Raw genomic sequence first — 19013 nt, 5'->3', positions numbered from 1 at the left:
TCCCAATGCCCTCCCCACAACTTACCCTGCCCCCCACCTACCCCACCTCCTCCAATCCCCCACAACCTACCCTACCCCCTCCCAATGCCCTCCCCACAACTTACCCTGCCCCCCACCTACTCCACCTCCTCCAATCCCCCACAATTTACCCTGCCCCGCACCTACCCCACCTCCTCCAATCCCCCACAGCCTACCCTACCCCCTCCCAATGCCCTCCCCACAACTTACCCTGCCCCCCACCTACCCCACCTCCTCCAATCCCCCACAACCTACCCTACCCCCTGCCAATGCCCTCCCCAACTTACCCTGCCCCCCACCTACCCCACCTCCTCCAATCCCCCACAGCCTACCCTACCCCCTCCCAATGCCCTCCCCACAACTTACCCTGCCCCCCACCTACCCCACCTCCTCCAATCCCCCACAACCTACCCCACCTCCTCCCAATGCCCTCCCCACAACTTACCCTGCCCCCCACCTACCCCACCTCCTCCAATCCCCCACAACCTAACCTACCCTACCCCCTCCCAATGCCCTCCCCACAACTTACCCTGCCCCCCACTTACCTCCCAAGTCCAAACTACCCCCTCCACAACCCCGCCTGCCCCCCGCTCCCGGCCCGGCCCCTTTTCCGGGCGGACTCGAGGATTCGGCGCTCGCCGCTGTCGCCTGCTGACATCGATGACTCGGCTGGTCTGAGTCCGCCCGTCCCCGCCAACACCCCCCCCCCCGCGCCGCCCCTCCCCCAACACCCCCCCCCCGCGCCGCCCCTCCCCCAACACCCCCCGCTACCCCACCCGCGCCGCCCCTCCCCCAGCACTCCCCGCCCCTCCCCCAACACTCCCCCGCGCCGCCCCTCCCCCAACACCCCCCGCTACCCCACCCGCGCCGCCCCGCCCCTCCCCCAACACTCCCCGCCCCTCCCCCAACACCCCTCCGGCGCCGCCCCTCCCCCAACATCCTCCCGCTACCCCACCCGCGCCGCCCCTCCCCCAACACCCCCCCGCTGCCCCCAACACTCCCAGCCGCCCCTCCCCCAACACCCCCCGCTACTCCCCCCGCGCCGCCCCTCCCCCAACACCCCTCCGGCGCCGCCCCTCCCCCAACACCCCCCGCTACCCCACCCCGCGCCACCCCTCCCCTGCCTCCCCAACATCCCCCCCGCGCTGCCCCTCCCCCAACACCCCCCCCGCACTTCCCCTCTCCCCGCCTCCCCCAACAACCTCTCCCCATCGCCACTCTCCACCTCTCCCTGCCCCCTCCAACAACGCCTCCCTCACCACTAACCTCCCCTGCACTGCCCCTTCCCCCACCCTCCACCTCCCACAAACCCTCCCCCCAGCACTGCCCCCCCTCAGCCAGCAGCCTCTCTGCCCAGTGTTCCCCTGCCTCGCCCTCCCTTCCGGGCACTGCCATTCCCCGGGAGCGTGTCTGCAGTTACCAGCCCCCCGCACAGTAGCCTGTCCACTCCAGCCCCTGGGGTATCTCCCACACCTTCACCTCCATGCCCCAGGCCCTCCTGGCGATCCCTGCTGCCCATGTCCTGGCAGCTGGGCAGGGAGGTGGGCTGCATGATCTCGCCACGCTTTTCATTTCTAGGTACTGTGGTCTGGCACTTGCCTCACCTGCTGCGGGCCATCGCGGGTGCTGCGGGCCATCCTGGGCGCTGTGTGCTATCCTGGCCGTGCTGCTGTACGTGCCTCAGGCCACCCTTATGCTGCTGTGGGCCACTGTGGGCATTACTGAAGGCCAGCATGGGCATGGTTGCAGCCATCCCAGCTGTCAAGATCAGGTGGAGTATTTTCGCTTACGGTTCCTAGCTGTGAACATTGGCCCTTAGCTGAAATTCACCCCTCACTATTGGTCCTAGGGAATTAGTCTGTTACCTTGAGGGAGAGTGAAAGTTATAAACCTTTTCTCTTGAGATGTTAGTTGATTCTCCCAGCCCCTTTCCAGGAACACAGGATCAGATGCACTGAGCCATGCTGCCCACTTTTGGCACTTGAGTGGCTATGGCCTCCATCTACACGGCAAAGTGGTCACATTAGCAACTCGAGTTTCAGCAGCATTTCACCCTTAGTCTGTAACTCCTGACTGGCCAGCCTACTTGAGTTAAAAGCACCACCATGCTCAAGGTAAGGGGTTTGTGTGTAGATTGGATTTGAATTAGGGGCAATACTCCAGGTGTAACTCAAGTGAACTTTGCATTGAAGAAAAGCCCATTGTTACAGTGTAGTTTAAGTCAATGGACTTTGGGGAGACTAATGCTGTATTGTAACTGTCTACAGCCAAACGCATATTTTCTTCAGACTTTCTAATAAGTAATATGTCATGGCTGAAAACATGCATGAGAAAATTCAGCCCCAAAAAGCTTATCTGAGAATGTTATAGACCACTGAACACACAGGCTTACAATGGGAGGTGCTGTCTCTGATTTAGGGAATCCTAAAACCATAGGACTAGCAGGGACCGCAAGGGTCATCAAGTCTAACCCCCTGCCAAGATGCAGGATTTGTTTAATATAAGAATAAGTTACTTCTGCAAGAATAAACAGAAATTGCAAAGCCTGGTGTGAAGAGTGCTTAGTAAAGCCAAATATCCAACTTGTACACTGAAAATCTCAAAAATGTTGCATGGGGTTACAAAGGTAAGGGTGTCACATGGCTTCTGCTCACCATTTTGAGAATATGGGTTAGTTTCCAGGGCACTGATTGTAAATGAAAATGAAATGCCACCGGCCCATGACCTGCTTTTTAAAATCACAAAACGTGTCTAACTTGTCTAGGGCCATGCTCGTGAAGGGGAAGGAAAGAAGGAATGCTAGCATTGGTGAGAACTGAGCCCCACGTGGGGAGGAGAATAAAAGAGAAGGAAGCTGCCTGCTCTGTGGGTGTTTCCATTGAGTCACAAGTTATTTCCTTCTGCCTGCTCTGTAGTGTCGTTGCTGGGAACTCTGTTGTGTAGGACTGTACCATGTAAAAGAAGAAGACGTTTGTTTGACAAAGGTAAATGAGTGGGCTGGGAATGCAAATTCCACTCTGCTTAGGAGAGTGCGTGTAATAAGGAAATGTGCAATAACCCATTGAAAGAAACAAGTTTGTACAGTGCCTGCCCTGAAAATGAAGAACGGAGTAGAACAGCGCTTCCCACTCACTGGCTTGGGACAAAGTTACCTGATAACAAAATTTACTTTCTAGCCCTGAAAATGAAGATTGGATCAGGCAAGTTATACCAAAGAGCTTCCACCCCCACCTCTCTCTGTCTCTCTCTGTCTTATATTTAGCTGAAGAAAGTTTTTACCCTTATCTGATTACTTGCTAAGGAGAGTTGTGTTGTGAACTCTATGTTTTACTGGCTTGACTTGTATTTACATTTATCTTTGCTGAAAGTATAGAAAGCTATTCCATTTTTCTCCTACATACTGAATGCCCAACCTTCCTCTATTGGTAATTGGAGGAGTCATAATAGTTGTCTTTCTTATCAGGACTTTGATCAATACGCTGTAGCTGGAATTGTTTGAAAAAGGTTTCTTTAGAGTTACTCACTTGTTAGAATTGGATACAAGTACCACAGGAAAGAATTAATAGAATTCCAGTTACTTTTACTGAACGTTCCCTTATCTTTCCTGGAGGCTTATACAGCAATACTGATCACATCTGAGGGCAGAAGATATATCAGAATATGAAAGGTGTAAATGTAGAAGAGAAGTTTTAGATGACTGACTAAGGAAGGTCCATGTAGTCTAAATACTGAAAACCTCTTGTAGATGTTAATGAAATTCAGCTTTATCTCCAACTCCTGTCAGAATTAAACTATTTAAAAAGGAAGGTTTCAGGCTGGACTTCATGTGTCAGTACCAACTTTGCTGTTGGCAGAAACCCATTTTTCTTTCTTATGGTTATTTAACCCCGAGAAGCCTGTTGAAATCTTTTCTATTCCATATCAAAACTGAAAATTCAAAAAGATATCTGTCACCATGAAAACCTCCTGACAGATACCTCCTGCAAGTTCCCCTATGTGAGACCACTCTTCCCAGGGCCCTGAGTATTCAGCAATCATAGAATTTGCAGTAGAATTCACCCCCTGCTGCAGAATTGTTTCCAGAATCTCTGCTTTCATTTTTTAAAGAATTATATTTCTAGTCCTTATGACTGCGAAGGAAACCTCAAAAGTGTGAATGGATGCCTGTCTAACTCTGCAAAGAGCCAGCAGCAATAGCTCTGAGAGGAGTGAACTGTCCTAGTTATTTCAGTCAGGGACCTTTGGATTTGGAGATTGTGCAGAAATGGAACATAGCATTTGTCACGCTGTCTGCAGTGGTTCACGACCGTGAGTGTCAACCTCAGGGTAGATGGTCAAAAAGCAGGGCAGGGACCCCAAACTGGTGGTATGGTCTATAATAAGATTCCACCAAACCAGTAACAAATGTGAACTCCAGAAGCACTAAAACAGTCTTACCATGGAGTCACAGAAAGTCCCCTTGGGCACTCCAGTCTGTCGTGCCACCAAGGCAAGCTTAACTCTGTGATAAATGGTTGCTTTACTCCAAAAATCACAAAATATTCAGGTTGCTTCCAGTCCTGGAGACTGGTCATTTACCCCAGATCAATTTGTAGCTCAGATCTCACACCAAAGACAGTCCTTGTAGCTGATCCCATAGTAAACAAACTAAGGATTTATTAACCAGGAAAAAGAAAGGAGAGAGTTGTGACACTGCACCTCATATTCATCATAGTAGTATTATTATGATATAATTATAGCATAATTATGATGTATTTTATGCAAGATGGGTTCTGTAAAGTGTAATTGGAAAAGTTATGATTTGCTGATATGATTATCCTATTTATATGCCTGTATCATTTTTGTATCTGAAGTTATAAATCCTGACTATGTATCTGTACTTCAATTGTAGTTACACATGGGTCATGCCCACTAGACAAGATGCTTTCAGTCTAGATAGCTGGTTGGGAAGGGCCTATTCTGGGCCAGTTCTGGGTGCCACATTTCAGGAAGGTTGTGGAAAAATTGGAGAGAGTCCAGAGAAGGCCAACAAAAATGATTAAAGGTCTAGAAAACATGAGGTATGTGGGAAGATTGAAAAAATTGGGTTTGTTTGGTGTGGAAAAGAGAAGACTGAGAGGGGACATGATAACAGTTTTCAAGTACGTAAAAGGTTGTTACAAGGAGGAGGAAGAAAAATTGTTTTTCTTAACCTCTGAGGATAGGACAAGAAGCAATGGGCTTAAATTGCAGCAAGGGAGGTTTGACGTTAGGAAACGTTAAGCACTGGAATAAATTGCCTAGAGAGGTTGTGGAATCTCCATCACTGGAGATTTTTAAGAGCAGGTTAGACAAACACCTGTCAGGAATGGTCTAGATAATACTGAGTCCTGCCAAGAGTGCAGGGGACTGGACTAGATGACCTTTTGAGGACCCTTCCAGTTCTATGATTCTATTCAGGGCAATGAGCCATTAGGGAAAACAATAGGCCTTAGGAGAAGCTTATCGCCCACCTGGAACACCCCAGACAGCCTGTAAATAATGACTGCTATGACTCTACAAGGACATTTGACCAGGCCACATGATTGGGGACTCCATCTTGCGATGTTAGTATTTTTCCACAAACCGGTCTGGGAATTAAGTTTTGAAACAAAGAGTTCCCACCATATGCTGAAGCTGTATGAGACAGGGAGTGACATCATCTATTGTTCTTCACTCCCCACACAAGACTCCTTCAAACACCTGAGGAACAAAGACTGAATTGGGGGAAGTGCTGGACCCAGTCTAAAGGGATTTCTAGCCTGTGTATGAAGACCTGAAAAACCCAAGCTGTAAAGCTAATGCAGCTTGTGCGTTAAGAATCTACAAGTCTGCCTGTACCAGCAGTTAGGGTGAGGCCCTGCTATTCATACCCAGTCTATCTAGAACAGTGGTTCTTAACCTGGGGTGCACACACCCCCTGGGGGTGCGAGATATGACAGATTTTTTTAGATGGTAAATCATCGAAAATGCAAATTAAGCAAAGGCACTTAAGTACAACTACTTTGTTTCATCAAACCTATGTATTTATTAACATTATACATTTTTAATTATTACTGTAATATACAAACAAAAATTATATCTAGGTTTAAAGAACTGAGCTACTTCAATGATTTTTGTTAAGGGGTGCGAGATCATATTTTGAGAACCAAAGGAGTGCAGGCTGCAGTAAAGGTTAAGAACCACTGATCTAGAATATTAAGCTTAGGTTGTTTTTTTGTTTATTTGCTAGGTAATCTGCTTTGATCTGTTTGCTATCACTTATAATCACTTAAAATCTATCTTTTGTAGTTAATAAATTTATTTTATGTTTTAATCTAAACCAGTGAGTTTGGAGTGAAGTGCATGGGACTCTTAGCTCAGTGAGGCTGTTGCATTTCCTCTCCACGTCGGGGGGGGAGGACGACAACTCTATGAGCTTATTCTGTACAGTTCCTTGTGCAGCGCAAGATGGTATAATCTTGGGTTTATGATCCAGAGGAAGTGTGTGCCTGGGGAGCTGCGAGTTACCTTGGCTTTAGCTTTTCTACTGTTGGTTCGTGCAGTGGCCAGTCAGAGAGCCTGCATGTAACTGCAGCTGGGTGTGTCCTATCGGTGTGTATGCTAGTGGAAGTGTAAGACCAGGAGCGTGTCTGCAGCTTGTCACAGCAGCACAGTGTGAGAGGGAGCCCAGGCTGATGGGTCAGAGGGCTCAGTGATACCTCAGTTCCAGCTGGCAGCCTGGGGGGAACCCGTCACAAGAGTTATTTACAAGTTAAAGCAGGCAACATTTATACACATATGAGTTACAGTTTGTGGTTCGAAAAGGTGACAGAGATGTAGTAGTCTGTCAGCACTAAATGCCTTTTAGGGCTAACCCAAGTTGACCCTGGGGATCTCTGCTTTTGTTTCCTAGCTCTGTCCCTGTGAGAGTCCAAACAGCAAAGAGATGGAAAAATTTCATGTCCGCTATCTTTATTTCTCTCTTCCAAAATTAAAACTGATGGGACAAGCCCTTCTGCACTTAACCTGTGTAGGGGCAATTAGCAAAGTCTTTGTATCATGATTAAAGCTAAGATTTTGTCATAGGTATTTTTAATAAAAGTCACTGGCAGGATGCAGGCTATAAACAATAAATCATGGAAGATCGAGCCCTGCCACCCAGGGCTGATAGCCAGAGCCCTGCTGCCAGAGGCTGAAGTCATAGAGGTCACGTAAAATCACAGAATCCATGACCAGCTCATAGCTTTAATCATTTTGTTTCACAATGGCCCACTTTGTTCTGATAGTCCTCCTTGGTGGGCGAGGTAAGCACTCCTCCTGCCAGGGGTGCTAGAACAATTTGTACAGTGTGGGTGCTGGAAGCCAATGAACCAAACTGTAAATCCTGTATATAATGGAAACCACTTCAAGCCAGGGGGTGCAGCAGCACCCCTAGTTCCAGCACCTATTCCACCTACATGTGTTCACAAGTTCAGAGCAAACATTTTTACAGTTATAAAGCAAAACTTACATATTACCTTATAGCACGGGATACAGACATCATAAGTAAGATTGATGCATGCAGCAACTTACAAGCATTTTATAGAGTCTAAAAACTAAACACATCCTTGCAAGTTAACACCTGTCTTGAACAATACTAACATGGAGGTGGGCTGGGCTCGTTTCCAGCTCTGGATTTGTCAGTGCTTAGCTGATGCCTACAGCCTTGGCAAGAGATGGTACCTGGTCTACAAGTGTTACAGCATTCTTCCAAGATACCACAGAAATCAATATTTTTGCTGCATAATGAGAATGTTCAACTTTGAGCCATAGTCATGTATGTGTTTGAGTGTGGGAAGGATAGGAATGAAGGATATGTCCTGAAGATACAGAATTTTGGATTTTTTGCTGCAGATTTGGTCCAGTTGTGCCATGGATTATACTGGGCCCTGCCTATAGGTATCATTTATGACATCTGCCGTTACTATGAGTCCCTGACAGCTGTCACCCATTAAAATTCCATAGCTATGGGCCTGAAATGATTTTACAATTCTTATAGTTGGTAAAAAGTAAAGACCAATAATGTAATTGGGGAAAAGTAAAGACAGCTGCTAGATGCTTGCAGTTTCGTTATCTGAGAAAATACCTTCTTGCTTGCAGACAAGGTTAGTGGGTGGGTCATAGATCCAAATGACATGTCATGACACCCTTTGCCTTTTCCTCTTCCCCTTCCTGAATGCTTATCTTGGAATGCACAAATCTGATTATGTCTTAAGTAAAACAACAAGAACAAACATTACTTGTTTAGGTTTTACTGAAGAAAAACTGTCTGCCCTCTTTTGATTAAAAGCTTTTTTCCCCTATTTATTTAGAGAGCTTTGTCTCAATGAGTCTTGTCATTTGCAGGGGACACACTTCATTTTATGAAAAAAGAAAAGGAGGACTGTGGTACCTTAGAGACTAACAAATTTATTTGAGCATAAGCTTTCGTGAGCTACAGCTCACTTCATCGGATGCATCCAAGCACTAGGACACTGGCAGTTAGGGCGTGTAAAATGTCATGAGCTGTGAACAGCCAAAGTGGTGGCAGCTGGACAAGGAGAGTGGTACTGAAGAAGTCAAAAGGAAAGGTTCATTTACAAACAACATATACAAATAATGTCTTGTTCCTTGTTCAGAAGTAAAAGGCCTTCTTTATGCAGTGGCCAAACTTAAAATGAGGCGGGAACTATTGTTATTTATATATCACCATGGATGTGCACAACATATAAAATAAGACATGGTCATTGCCTTGTGACTCTACAATCTAAGGCCTTGCTACTGCAACTAACCTTGTGCAAGTGGAGAAAACAAATAACGTGAAGGGAGATTAAGGGGATGACAAAACAAGGGGCAAAGAGTCTAAGGAAACATTTTATGTTTATATATTGCAAGCATGAGAGCTTTGGGCTGCGATAATTTGAGTTGTCACGTACATTAATAATCCTTGAAATAACAGAAATAGTAAAATACAGAGAATTAATTCACCCTGTTCATTCTTCAGAGTGGCCCCCAACACACACACTCACCCCTTCATTCTCCCAGTGTCACCAGTCTCATCTTCTTTCACTCTCCCCCTTAGACCTTCTACACCACCCTGTTCCAGAAATGACATCCCTTGCTCTCTCCCCCTCATAACTCAAATTCTTTCCAAAACCCACTTCTTCCAGGAGGCCTGCAGACTCTAGCCTATGTCTGCACTGTGAAATCACTATCCCATGTCAAGAAATAAGCAAACAAAAAAAAAGCCCATTATAAATTGTATTCCTTTTCTGGGTCTCTCATTTTGTGTTGGTACTTAACAAAACATAACAGTAAATAGCAATAATAATACAGCAATGCAATAAAATCTATTTCCTGGCTTCTTTATTTTCAGATTTGGATACAACATGAGCTGGTTCTTATGTCCTTGTGTTCTTATGATTCTTAAGCTCTTTATTCATCCAGTTCATTAATGATATAATGAGGTTTTACTCTATCATTCTGTACTGTTAAATTGATTAGGCTCTGACTATAACAGACATGTCAATTCTAAAGAGTGTCACAGATTGTTCTTTAAAATTAAAAGGCCTGATTTTTAAACAAATTAGGTACCCATTTACATGCACAATTACCACAATTGAGCAATCTTGGGTGGAAATGACCATAATTAGTCATATGTGTGTGCAGTTATCCAGTATGTGTACAGTCATGCTAAGTGCACATGTAATTTGATGCATTTATACATGTAATTTATTTAAAAATCAGGGCTGGACATTATTGATTATTTGCCTTATATTAAGTTAACTGTGTGCCATCACATTTTTTTTAAGAGAGAGGAATGGTCTAAGCATAGAACCCAGGACCAGGAAATTCCAAGTTCTACTCCTAGCTCTGACACTGATTTCCTCTATGGTCTTGGGCAAGTCCCTTAACCTCATGCCTTATTTCCATCAACTATAAAATTAGAATGATAATACTTGTTTTCATCAGGGTGTTGTGAAGTTAGGGTATGTAAAGCATTTTGAAAATATACACTGTAAGTGTTATGTTTATTTTATTATTTGTTATTACGAAAAATTTTAGGGCATACATATGGGACAACTTTTGCGATTTTGACAGTCTTCCTAATTCCTGAGCTTCATTTAATAATCTACTGCTTTTATTAGAAAGAAAAAATACGTTTTGCTGTTTTGAGCAGTACATTGCATCCATTTCGCCAAAACATAAAAATCTTTTTTGTGGGGGGATCTTTTTGCTTTGGGCTCTGTTGATTTGTATATGCTTATGCAATGTGGAATTCTTTGCCAAATCTTTTAAGCATTTCTTGGAACACTAGTCATGAGACACCATTACTCAGCAGTTGACTGGAAATCAACCATTTCCTCTCTTGAGAAATCCAGACAGAGAAGGAATAATTTGTATCTTGGAGAATTTGTTCTTATTTTTCAGATGCAGAAAATTCTGTTCAAATCCAAAGGCAGCTGAGTCCTTTTGGAATTATTTCTTACTCTTTGGTTAGTCAATTTTTGTCTGTTTTCAAATGCTGATAAGTCAGTTCTGAGGTAGTGTGTGTGAGATAAATAGAAATGCATTGCAGTTTATAGTGGGATCAGCAGTGACTGCTTAGTTAAGGTTGCTTAACAGTTTCCATCTTAACTCCTTATTCTTAGTCACTCATAACTTTGTGAAACCCTAACCGTTAAGGTTAAAATTTTCCAATGCTTTCACTGAGGTTTTTTCATATGAGGAGAGTGGAAAACAATATACCATTTTAAAAAATAGTGACCATTTTGAAAAAGGAAAAGGAGTATTTGTGGCACCTTAGAGACTAACAAATTTATTTGAGCATAAGTTTTCGTGAGCTACAGCTCACTTCATCGGGTGCATTCAGGGTACATCCAATGAAGTGAGCTGTAGCTCACGAAAGCTTATGCTCAAATAAATTTGTTAGTCTCTAAGGTGCCACAAGTACTCCTTTTCTTTTTGCGGATACAGACAAACACGGCTGCTACTCTGAAACCTGACCATTTTGAATAGCTCAACAACTAATACAGCTTGTGGTAAGGAGGGGAATAGCACAGCGGAACCCGCCTTAGAGTGGAGTGAAGCTTCATTACAGGAGAAGTCCTTTGAAATGTATTTAAGCAATTCAGGTGCTTTTACTCCATTTCATTATAACTGGGCTTTTGTATGTGTGTAAATATTTACACACATACAAAATCTAAGACACTGTCTTCTGTGTTCCCATCATTTACAACCAATGTAGGAGCAACTCAGCTTGCAACTCTTCCCAACACTCGATGAAAGGCAATGCTTGGAGGAACGTGGCTGCAGCTAGCCTTTGACCACAGCCTGCATAGTTGCACATATGTGCACACTTCCACAAATAAAAGGCCAAAGTATTTCCAGTTTCTTCCACAGCAGAATTGTGGCTCTTGAAGCCAGTTCTTGTCTTGTGCTTTGGTGAAACTCACACCCAGTGAAGGTACAGAAGAGTTTCTTCTACTTTGGTAGTGAGGTGAGCAAGAGAGGACAGTGACCCATCAGCTGCAAATATTGTTCTCTGGTCTCCTCTACTTTAACGTAAATTAAATCCTCTACAGAAAAATCTCTCTCACCATAGGAAATATTCAAAGAAGTCTTCTTCTCACTAGCACATCACAGAGTGAGAAGCAGATGAACAGATAATATGCAAGCTATGGGCTTCGTGATTTTCAACAGAAGAACTGCCTCACACAGGAAGAAAATATAAGAAAATAGGAAATGCAATGCCGAATCAACCTTCTAGTTCAGTATTCAGAAAAGCAGACTTTGACTCCCTCAGGGAACTGATGGGCAGGATCCCTTGGGAGAATAACATGAGGGGGAAAGGAGTCCGGGAGAGCTGGCTGTATTTTAAAGAATCCTTATTGAGGTTACAGGGACAAACCATCCCGATGTGTAGAAAGAATAGTAAATATGGTAGGCGACCAGCTTGGCTTCACAGTGAAATCCTTGCTGATCTTGAACACAAAAAAGAAGCTTACAAGAAGTGGAAGATTGGACAAATGACCAGGGAAGAGTATAATAATGCATGCAGGAATGAAATCAGGAAGGCCAAATCACACTTGGGATTGCAGCTAGCAAGAGATGTTAAGAGTAACAAGAAGGGTTTCTTCAGGTATGTTAGCAACAAGAAGGTCAGGGAAAGCGTGTGTCCCTTACTGAATAAGGGAGGCAACCTAGTGACAGAGGATGTGGAAAAAGCTAATGTACTCAATGCTTTTTTTGCCTCTGTCTTCACGAACAAGGTCAGCTCCCAGACTGCTGCACTGGGCAGCACAGCATGGGGAGGAGGTGACCAGCCCTCTGTGGAGAAAGAAGTGGTTTGGGACTATGTAGAAAAGCTGGACGAGCACAAGTCCATGGGGCCGGATGCGCTGCATCTGAGAGCGCTAAAGGAGTTGGCGGATGTAATTGCAGAGCCATTGGCCATTATCTTTGAAAACTCATGGCGATCGGGGGAAGTCCTGGACGACTGGAAAAAGGCTAATGTAGTGCCCATCTTTAAAAAAGGGAAGGAGGAGGATCCGGGGAACTACAGGCCATTCAATCTCACCTCAGGCCCTGGAAAAATCATGGAGCAGGTCCTCAGGGAATCAATTCTGAAGCACTTAGAGGAAAGGAAAGTGATCAGGAACAGTCAGCATGGATTCACCAAGGGCAAGTCATGCCTGACTCATCTAATTGCCTTCTATGACGAGATAACTGACTCTGTGGATGAGGGGAAAGCAGTGGACGTGTTGTTCCTTGACTATAGCAAAGCTTTTGACACCGTCTCCCACAGTATTCTTGCCAGCAAGTTAAAGAAGTATGGGCTGGATGAATGGACTATAAGGTGGATAGAAAGTTGGCTAGATTGTCGGGCTCAACGGGTTGTGATCAATGGCTCCATGTCTAGTTGGCAGCCAGTATCATGTGGAGTGCCCCAAGGATCGGTCCTTGGGCCGGTTTTGTTCAATATCTTCATAAATGATCTGGAGGATGGTGTGGATTGCACCCACATGACGCTAAACTGGGAGGAGAGGTAGATACACTGGAGGGTAGGGGTAGGATACAGAGGGCCCTAGACAAATTAGAGGATTGGGCCAAAAGAAATCTGATGAGGTTCAACAAGGACAAGTGCAGAGTCTTGCACTTAGGACGGAAGAATCCCATGCACTGCTGCAGACTAGGGACCGAATGGCTTGGCAGCAGTTCTGCAGAAAAGGACCTAGGGGTTACAGTGGACGAGAAGCTGGATATGAGTCAACAGTGTGCCCTTGTTGCCAAGAAGGCCAATGGCATTTTGGGATGTATAAGTAGGGGCATTGCCAGCAGATGGAGGGACATGAGCGTTCCCCTCTATTCGACATTGGTGAGGCCTCATCTGGAGTACTGTGTCCAGTTTTGGGCCCCACACTACAGGAAGGATGTGGAAAAATTGGAAAGAGTCCAGCGGAGAGCAACAAAAATGATTAGGGGACTGGAACACATGACTTATGAGGAGAGGCTGAGGGAACTGGGGATGGTTAAGTCTACGGAAGAGAAGAATGAGGGGGGATTTGATAGCTGCTTTCAACTACCTGAAAGGGCGTTCCAAAGAGGATGGATCTAGACTGTTCTCAGTGGTAGCTGATGACAGAACAAGGAGTAATGGTCTCAAGTTGCAGTGGGGGAGGTTTAGGTTGGATATTAGGAAAAACTTTTTCACTAGGAGGGTGGTGAAGCACTGGAATGCGTTACCTAGGGAGGTGGTGGAATCTCCTTCCTTAGAAGTTTTTAAGGTCAGGCTTGACAAAGCCCTGGCTGGGATGATTTAGTTGGGGGTTGGTCCTGCTTTGAGCAGGGGGTTGGACTAGATGACCTCCTGAGGTCCCTTCCAACCCTGATATTCTATGATTCTATATCGGACAGGAGACAGGACCATATGCAGCAGAGGAAGGGACTAACATTTGCTTGTAACCAGCTGACATAATGCTGAACAAGACTTGTCTCTGTCTACACTGCCTGTAAAGTCATGGTCACAACTGTATTAGTTAACACAACTCTTCAAAGTTGTGTTCTAACTGTACTTTTCTAGTGAAGACAAGACCTTAGCCATTTCTAATCCAAGACAGTATTTTCACTACATGGCCACTTATTTTCTTTAATAGCTTTTTTAAGTGACTTTGTCAAAAGATTTTTGAAAGTCCAAATAATGTCATTTGGATCTATTTTATCCACTATGTGCTTGATAGGCCCAAAGAATTCTTGTGTATTAAAGAGGCACAATTTTCCTTTTTAGAAGTTGTGCTAGTTTGTCCCTATTATAGCATGGTCATATAGGTGCTTTATAACTCCATATTACTGTTTTAACAAATTTGCCTGGAACCGCAGTAGGGCTCAGTGGTCTGTAATTCCCAGGATCTTCCCAGCGCCTTATGTTAAAGGTTGGTATGGTATTTGCTAGCCTCTAGTTCACTGAGATAGTAGGCAATTTTAATGAGAAATTGCATGTTTTTGTTAGCAAGTCAGCTGCTTCAATCTTAAATTCCTTCAGGACTCTGGGTTGAACTATCTGGTCTTGGTGACTTGTTGTTCTTAAATGTTTCAGTTTGTTCCAGTACATCCTCCTTTGGGACCTGAGTTTCTGGCAGTTCCTCATCTTTAGTACCTGAGAAGAGTAGGTCTGGTGTAGGTATCTCTCCAACAGTCTCTGGTGTGAAGACTTTTTTAAAGAACTCATTTAACTCTTTTGTAATATCCTTATCTGCTAAATTGTTCCGTTTATTCCATGGCAAAACTTCAGGGGATTCAGAATATACTGGATGTGCTAACATCTGGCACTGGGGGCAATATGGAGGGTGAAGGGTAGAAAGAACTGTGTCCTTTAACCAGTTTGTACGCTAATCTAAGCTTTTAATGTTTTCTATTGGCAGGATCTCAGCACAGCTTCTCCTACAGAAACTGACAAGTGCTAACAATGGCTGACAGCCTGAAGGCTGCAGTGCTTGCTTTATGGACCCTTTTCTTTTCATGTGCAACATATCACAGTGAGTTTGCTAATGTTGTAACATAATTCATTTAAAAGTAATTTATCAACAACACTTTAAAGTGAATAGAACAATTAGCAAGCAACATTTTTACCATAATTCAGTAGCCATAATAATATGTCTGATTGCAAATATCAACAATATTTATATGTTAGAATATAGTCTCAGTTCTTGTATATCTTTCCACTAATATTTTCAACATGCAAAGAAAAACTCAGGAATTGATAAAGAGCTGAAACGGATGTTTGGAGAGACTGTCTTTCTGTTCCCCTGTTGTTGCCACTGGCTTTCTGATCTAATCTATCTGCTTTGTTTATCGTGCTCATATTGCTATAGTCTGCATTCTCTGCAGCACTGTCCCCTGCTGGCCCAAGGCTATCCAGTGGATATCTGCCCTGGAGAGACAGAGTATTAAACTCCCGGTGGGTCCTCTCATGACTACCACTGCCCACCATGCGGAGACTCAGCCAACAGCAACGTGATTCTTGAGAAAGCTATGGTGACAGGGAGGAGGGGGAAACAGCAGACCAGTGCACAGATGCTTCAGTGTGTGTAGGGGTTTCTCCCCTACAGGCTGTGACACTGTAATCCCTTTCAAATCCCACTGCGTGAGGAGAAAATTTCTTGTAAACTGTGAAGTAAACCTTGAAGAATTTCCTGGTGCTGTCCAGCCCTTTTGGTGCCTCCATAGGGAGGGATGATTGAGGCCCATATATGTGATGTCTCCTATGTGCCCTTTGCCCACCAATTCTGTCCTTTTTTAAGTAATCAAGTTTTTCTGGTAAGATTTAACCTTTATAAACCGCTGGTGCTGCTCATTGCTCTTTGGTTATCCTCTGGAGACCACTGAAGTGCAGTTTATCTAACAGGAGGAGGATTGGGCTCTAGATGTCTGGGGACTTTTTTCTTAATATCTTTTCCAATATTTCCTTGGGAATAGAAGGTAGATTTATAGGATGATAATTGCCAGGGTACCTCCTTTACCCTCTTGAGAATCAGTCCTACATTTTACTTTTGGTGCAGTCTTTTGTTAGCACCTCATTTGTCCATGGTTTAAATAAAAAACGAAAACTGTCTGTGGTACAAAAATTGCATTAGCTCATTTCTTTACTACCCACAGTCCCAGTTCTACTTCCAGTGATATCAGTGGGAATTTTGCAATAGAATTAAATGGGAGAAGAATCAAGCCCCACAGGCGTATACCGGCTAAGACATCTAATTTGAATATGCTTAGATTTTCCAAAATTTTCTAACCCACTTTTTGTCAATGTTTGGTTTTACAGGTTTGTTTCTTCCTTATGAATTGCATGTTTCAAGCTTCTTTGTTGAATTTTTCTTGTTGAAGATAAAAAAATAAGTTCAGTATCTCAGTTCCCCTTTTCAACTATACAAATTGAAAGTAAACTTTGAATTGTATGTGGGTTCAAAAGGAAATTCTCAAAGATCTGAGATTTTAAAAACTGTGCTAGAGATGAAAAAGGAAGACAGTAAAATAAATACAGAGTATGTTAAAAGTTGTAGGGAAAAGATAAGGGAAGTAAAAGGCCAAATGAATTAATGCTGCTAGTCAAAGTAGTTTAGGAGACTAGGGAGAGCTTTTTACACCTCAAGGGAGAAGGAAAGTCCATTAAAAATTAGGAGGGAGTGAAATTAATGCTGATTCAAAAATGACTGATACACTGAACTCCTCTTTTAAAATCTGTCTTTAAGAGGAAAAATAAATAAAAGTTTGAATAATAAAAAGTAAGAAAGACCTTGTAAAAATCACAATGGATAAAGAGTAGTTAAAGAGTACTTTGAAATTGTAAACCTATACAAATTAGCAATATGCATTGTAGGGTATTGAAGGAAATTTATCCTTAATTGACTGAACCACTGACAATTGTTTTTGAAAAAAACATGGACGGTGGGGAGATATCAGAAGACGAGGGAAGCAAATGTGGTACTGATGTTCAGAAAAGGAAAGAAGAAAGAACCTGTTAATTATTTACCGATAAGATTCATGTTTATCCTCAGTAAAATAAAACACAAGCAAAACAGTTTAGAAATTTAGATGATGATGGAACCATGAGCAGCAGGAATGTTGGGGTTTATAAAGAGTAAATCATACCAAACATACTAAATTATTTATTTTATAGAGTTAAAAAAATTAATTCCTGAAGCTTCAGTTCTTACACATGCTAGTAGTACTAGTCAAGTAAGTGAGTCCCAGTGCTGAAGCACTGGAATGGGTTACCTGGGGAGATGGTGGAATCTCCACTCTTAGAGGTTTTTAAGGTCAGGCTTGACGAAGCCCTGGCTGGGATGATTTAGTTGGGGATTGGTCCTGCTTTGAGCAGGGGATTGGACTAGATGACCTCCTGAGGTCCCTTCCAACCCTGATATTCTATGATTTCTGTGATGATTTCTAAAGTAAATGGAATTACTCAAGTGAATAGGGACTGCTTGGTGATTAAGACTAGAAGGACTGGGCATTTAGAAGAGGAAGTGAAAGTAACAGATGTAATATATATGGAATTTAATGAGGATGAAAGACCATAAACAAATGACAGTGATAAGCAGCAAAGTATTAGTTGCCTTAAGTTTCTAGTAAAGTACCACAGGGATCAGTGTTAGATCCAGTCTTATTTAACAACTTCATTAATGCTCTTGAAGAAGGAGTGAACGGCATGTTCATGAAATTTTCAGATTACACTTCATAAAGAGTAGGTGGAAATACCCATCACACCAGAGAAATAATACAGAGGAACCTAGGGAGATTAGAAACATGGGCAAGAAGTTACCAAGTAAAACTCAACTTGGAGAAAATGCAAGCTGATATATTGGAGAATTAATCCAAGCCCAAATGCTGAATGGGTGAGAGGAACCTGGGAAGCAGAAGTGGCTGAAAGAACCCTAAGGAGTGGGACTTCCCAGCAAATTAATTTTCAGTTTGCGGTGTGATATGACAGCAAGAAAAGGACCAAAAGAGTTTTGGGTTACATATGCAGAATCATCCTGTCCTGGAGCAGAGGAGGAATCCTTTCTCTATCTAACCCTTGTGTAACTTCAGCTGGAATACTGCCAGCAGGCTCTGTCCTGGGAACCTCATTACTAGAAAGAAAGATGTTGACAAGTTTGTCAGAGTTCTGACAGCAGCAACAAAAAATAACCAGGGAGGTGGAGGAGACTGACGTGAAAAGAAGGACTGGAAGAGTTAGATCTGCATAGCTTGTATAAGAGAGGACTGGGGGGATGTGACAAAAGTCTACAAATACCCAAAGGGTCAAGCGCCAGAGAGGGAGAGGAATTATCTAGGACAGGAAAAGTGGGTGGTATTTACTGACATTGTTTTTTTAAAAGTTCACGTTTCAGAATTTCGGGGCATGTTGTTAGCCTTTATAACTACATGAGATTATTGTCACACCTGCCCTCCCACCCCCTTCCCTTCTGCTGTTCAGTACAGTCACATATGGCATCTTGTTTCAAAGTAGATTGTAAGTTCTTTGGAGTAGGGAGCAGGTCTTGCTGGGTATCTCTACACTACAGTTAAAAACCTGTGGCTGACCCGTTCCAGCTAACACAGGTTCCCGTGACTCGGGCTAAAGGACTATTTAATTGTGGTGTAGATGTTCTGGCTCAGGCTACAGACTGGGCTTTGGGACCCCGTGAGTGGGGAGGGTCCCAGAGCCAAGGTTTCCGCCCACGCTTGAATATCTGCACCCCAATTAAACAGCCGCTTAGCCTGAGCCCAAGTCAGCTGGCATCCAGCTACGGGTGTTTAATTGCAGTGTAAACATACCCATTGTGTTTGTGCATCACCCAGCACAACATGGTCCTGATCCTGACTGGGGCTTCTGGGCCCTACTACAATACACATTAATAATAATAATTAATTAATTAATAATGGGCATAACTAGGAATAAGGGAATGAAGTATCAGGAGAAAACTTCTTTTAAACAG

General features: G+C 43.7%; 2 protein-coding genes across 15 annotated transcripts in view; one reads left to right on the top strand and one right to left on the bottom strand.

Annotated features, from left to right (window-relative positions):
• The window catches only part of NSMCE1 (NSE1 homolog, SMC5-SMC6 complex component), a 32510-nt gene extending 30767 nt beyond the window's left edge, over positions 1-1743 (bottom strand). The window contains exon 1 of one of the 2 annotated variants that reach the window (XM_037910597.2): positions 1618-1743. The gene's annotated coding sequence lies outside the window, so the exon portion shown is untranslated. Of the gene's footprint in view, positions 1-563; positions 707-1617 lie in introns of those variants that run through there. The other variant, XM_043524130.1, reaches the window with a different exon arrangement.
• The window catches only part of IL4R (interleukin 4 receptor), a 28941-nt gene continuing 11264 nt past the window's right edge, over positions 1337-19013 (top strand). Inside the window, exons 1-5 of one of the 13 annotated variants that reach the window (XM_037910592.1) lie at positions 1652-1789; positions 2934-3002; positions 10468-10532; positions 14633-14712; positions 14958-15071. In XM_037910592.1, the coding sequence (XP_037766520.1) occupies positions 15002-15071 (70 nt within the window). In that variant the 5' untranslated portion in view covers positions 1652-1789; positions 2934-3002; positions 10468-10532; positions 14633-14712; positions 14958-15001. Of the gene's footprint in view, positions 1790-2112; positions 2133-2782; positions 2827-2846; positions 3219-10467; positions 10533-14632; positions 14713-14957; positions 15072-19013 lie in introns of those variants that run through there. The other 12 variants (XM_037910591.1, XM_043524124.1, XM_043524121.1 and 9 more) reach the window with 12 other exon arrangements.

The sequence above is a fragment of the Chelonia mydas genome, chromosome 10, assembly GCF_015237465.2.
Source record: "Chelonia mydas isolate rCheMyd1 chromosome 10, rCheMyd1.pri.v2, whole genome shotgun sequence".
Classification (NCBI taxonomy): domain Eukaryota; kingdom Metazoa; phylum Chordata; order Testudines; family Cheloniidae; genus Chelonia; species Chelonia mydas.
The sequence above is the reverse complement of the archived record's forward strand: the minus strand, read 5'-3'. Positions and strand labels throughout refer to the sequence as shown.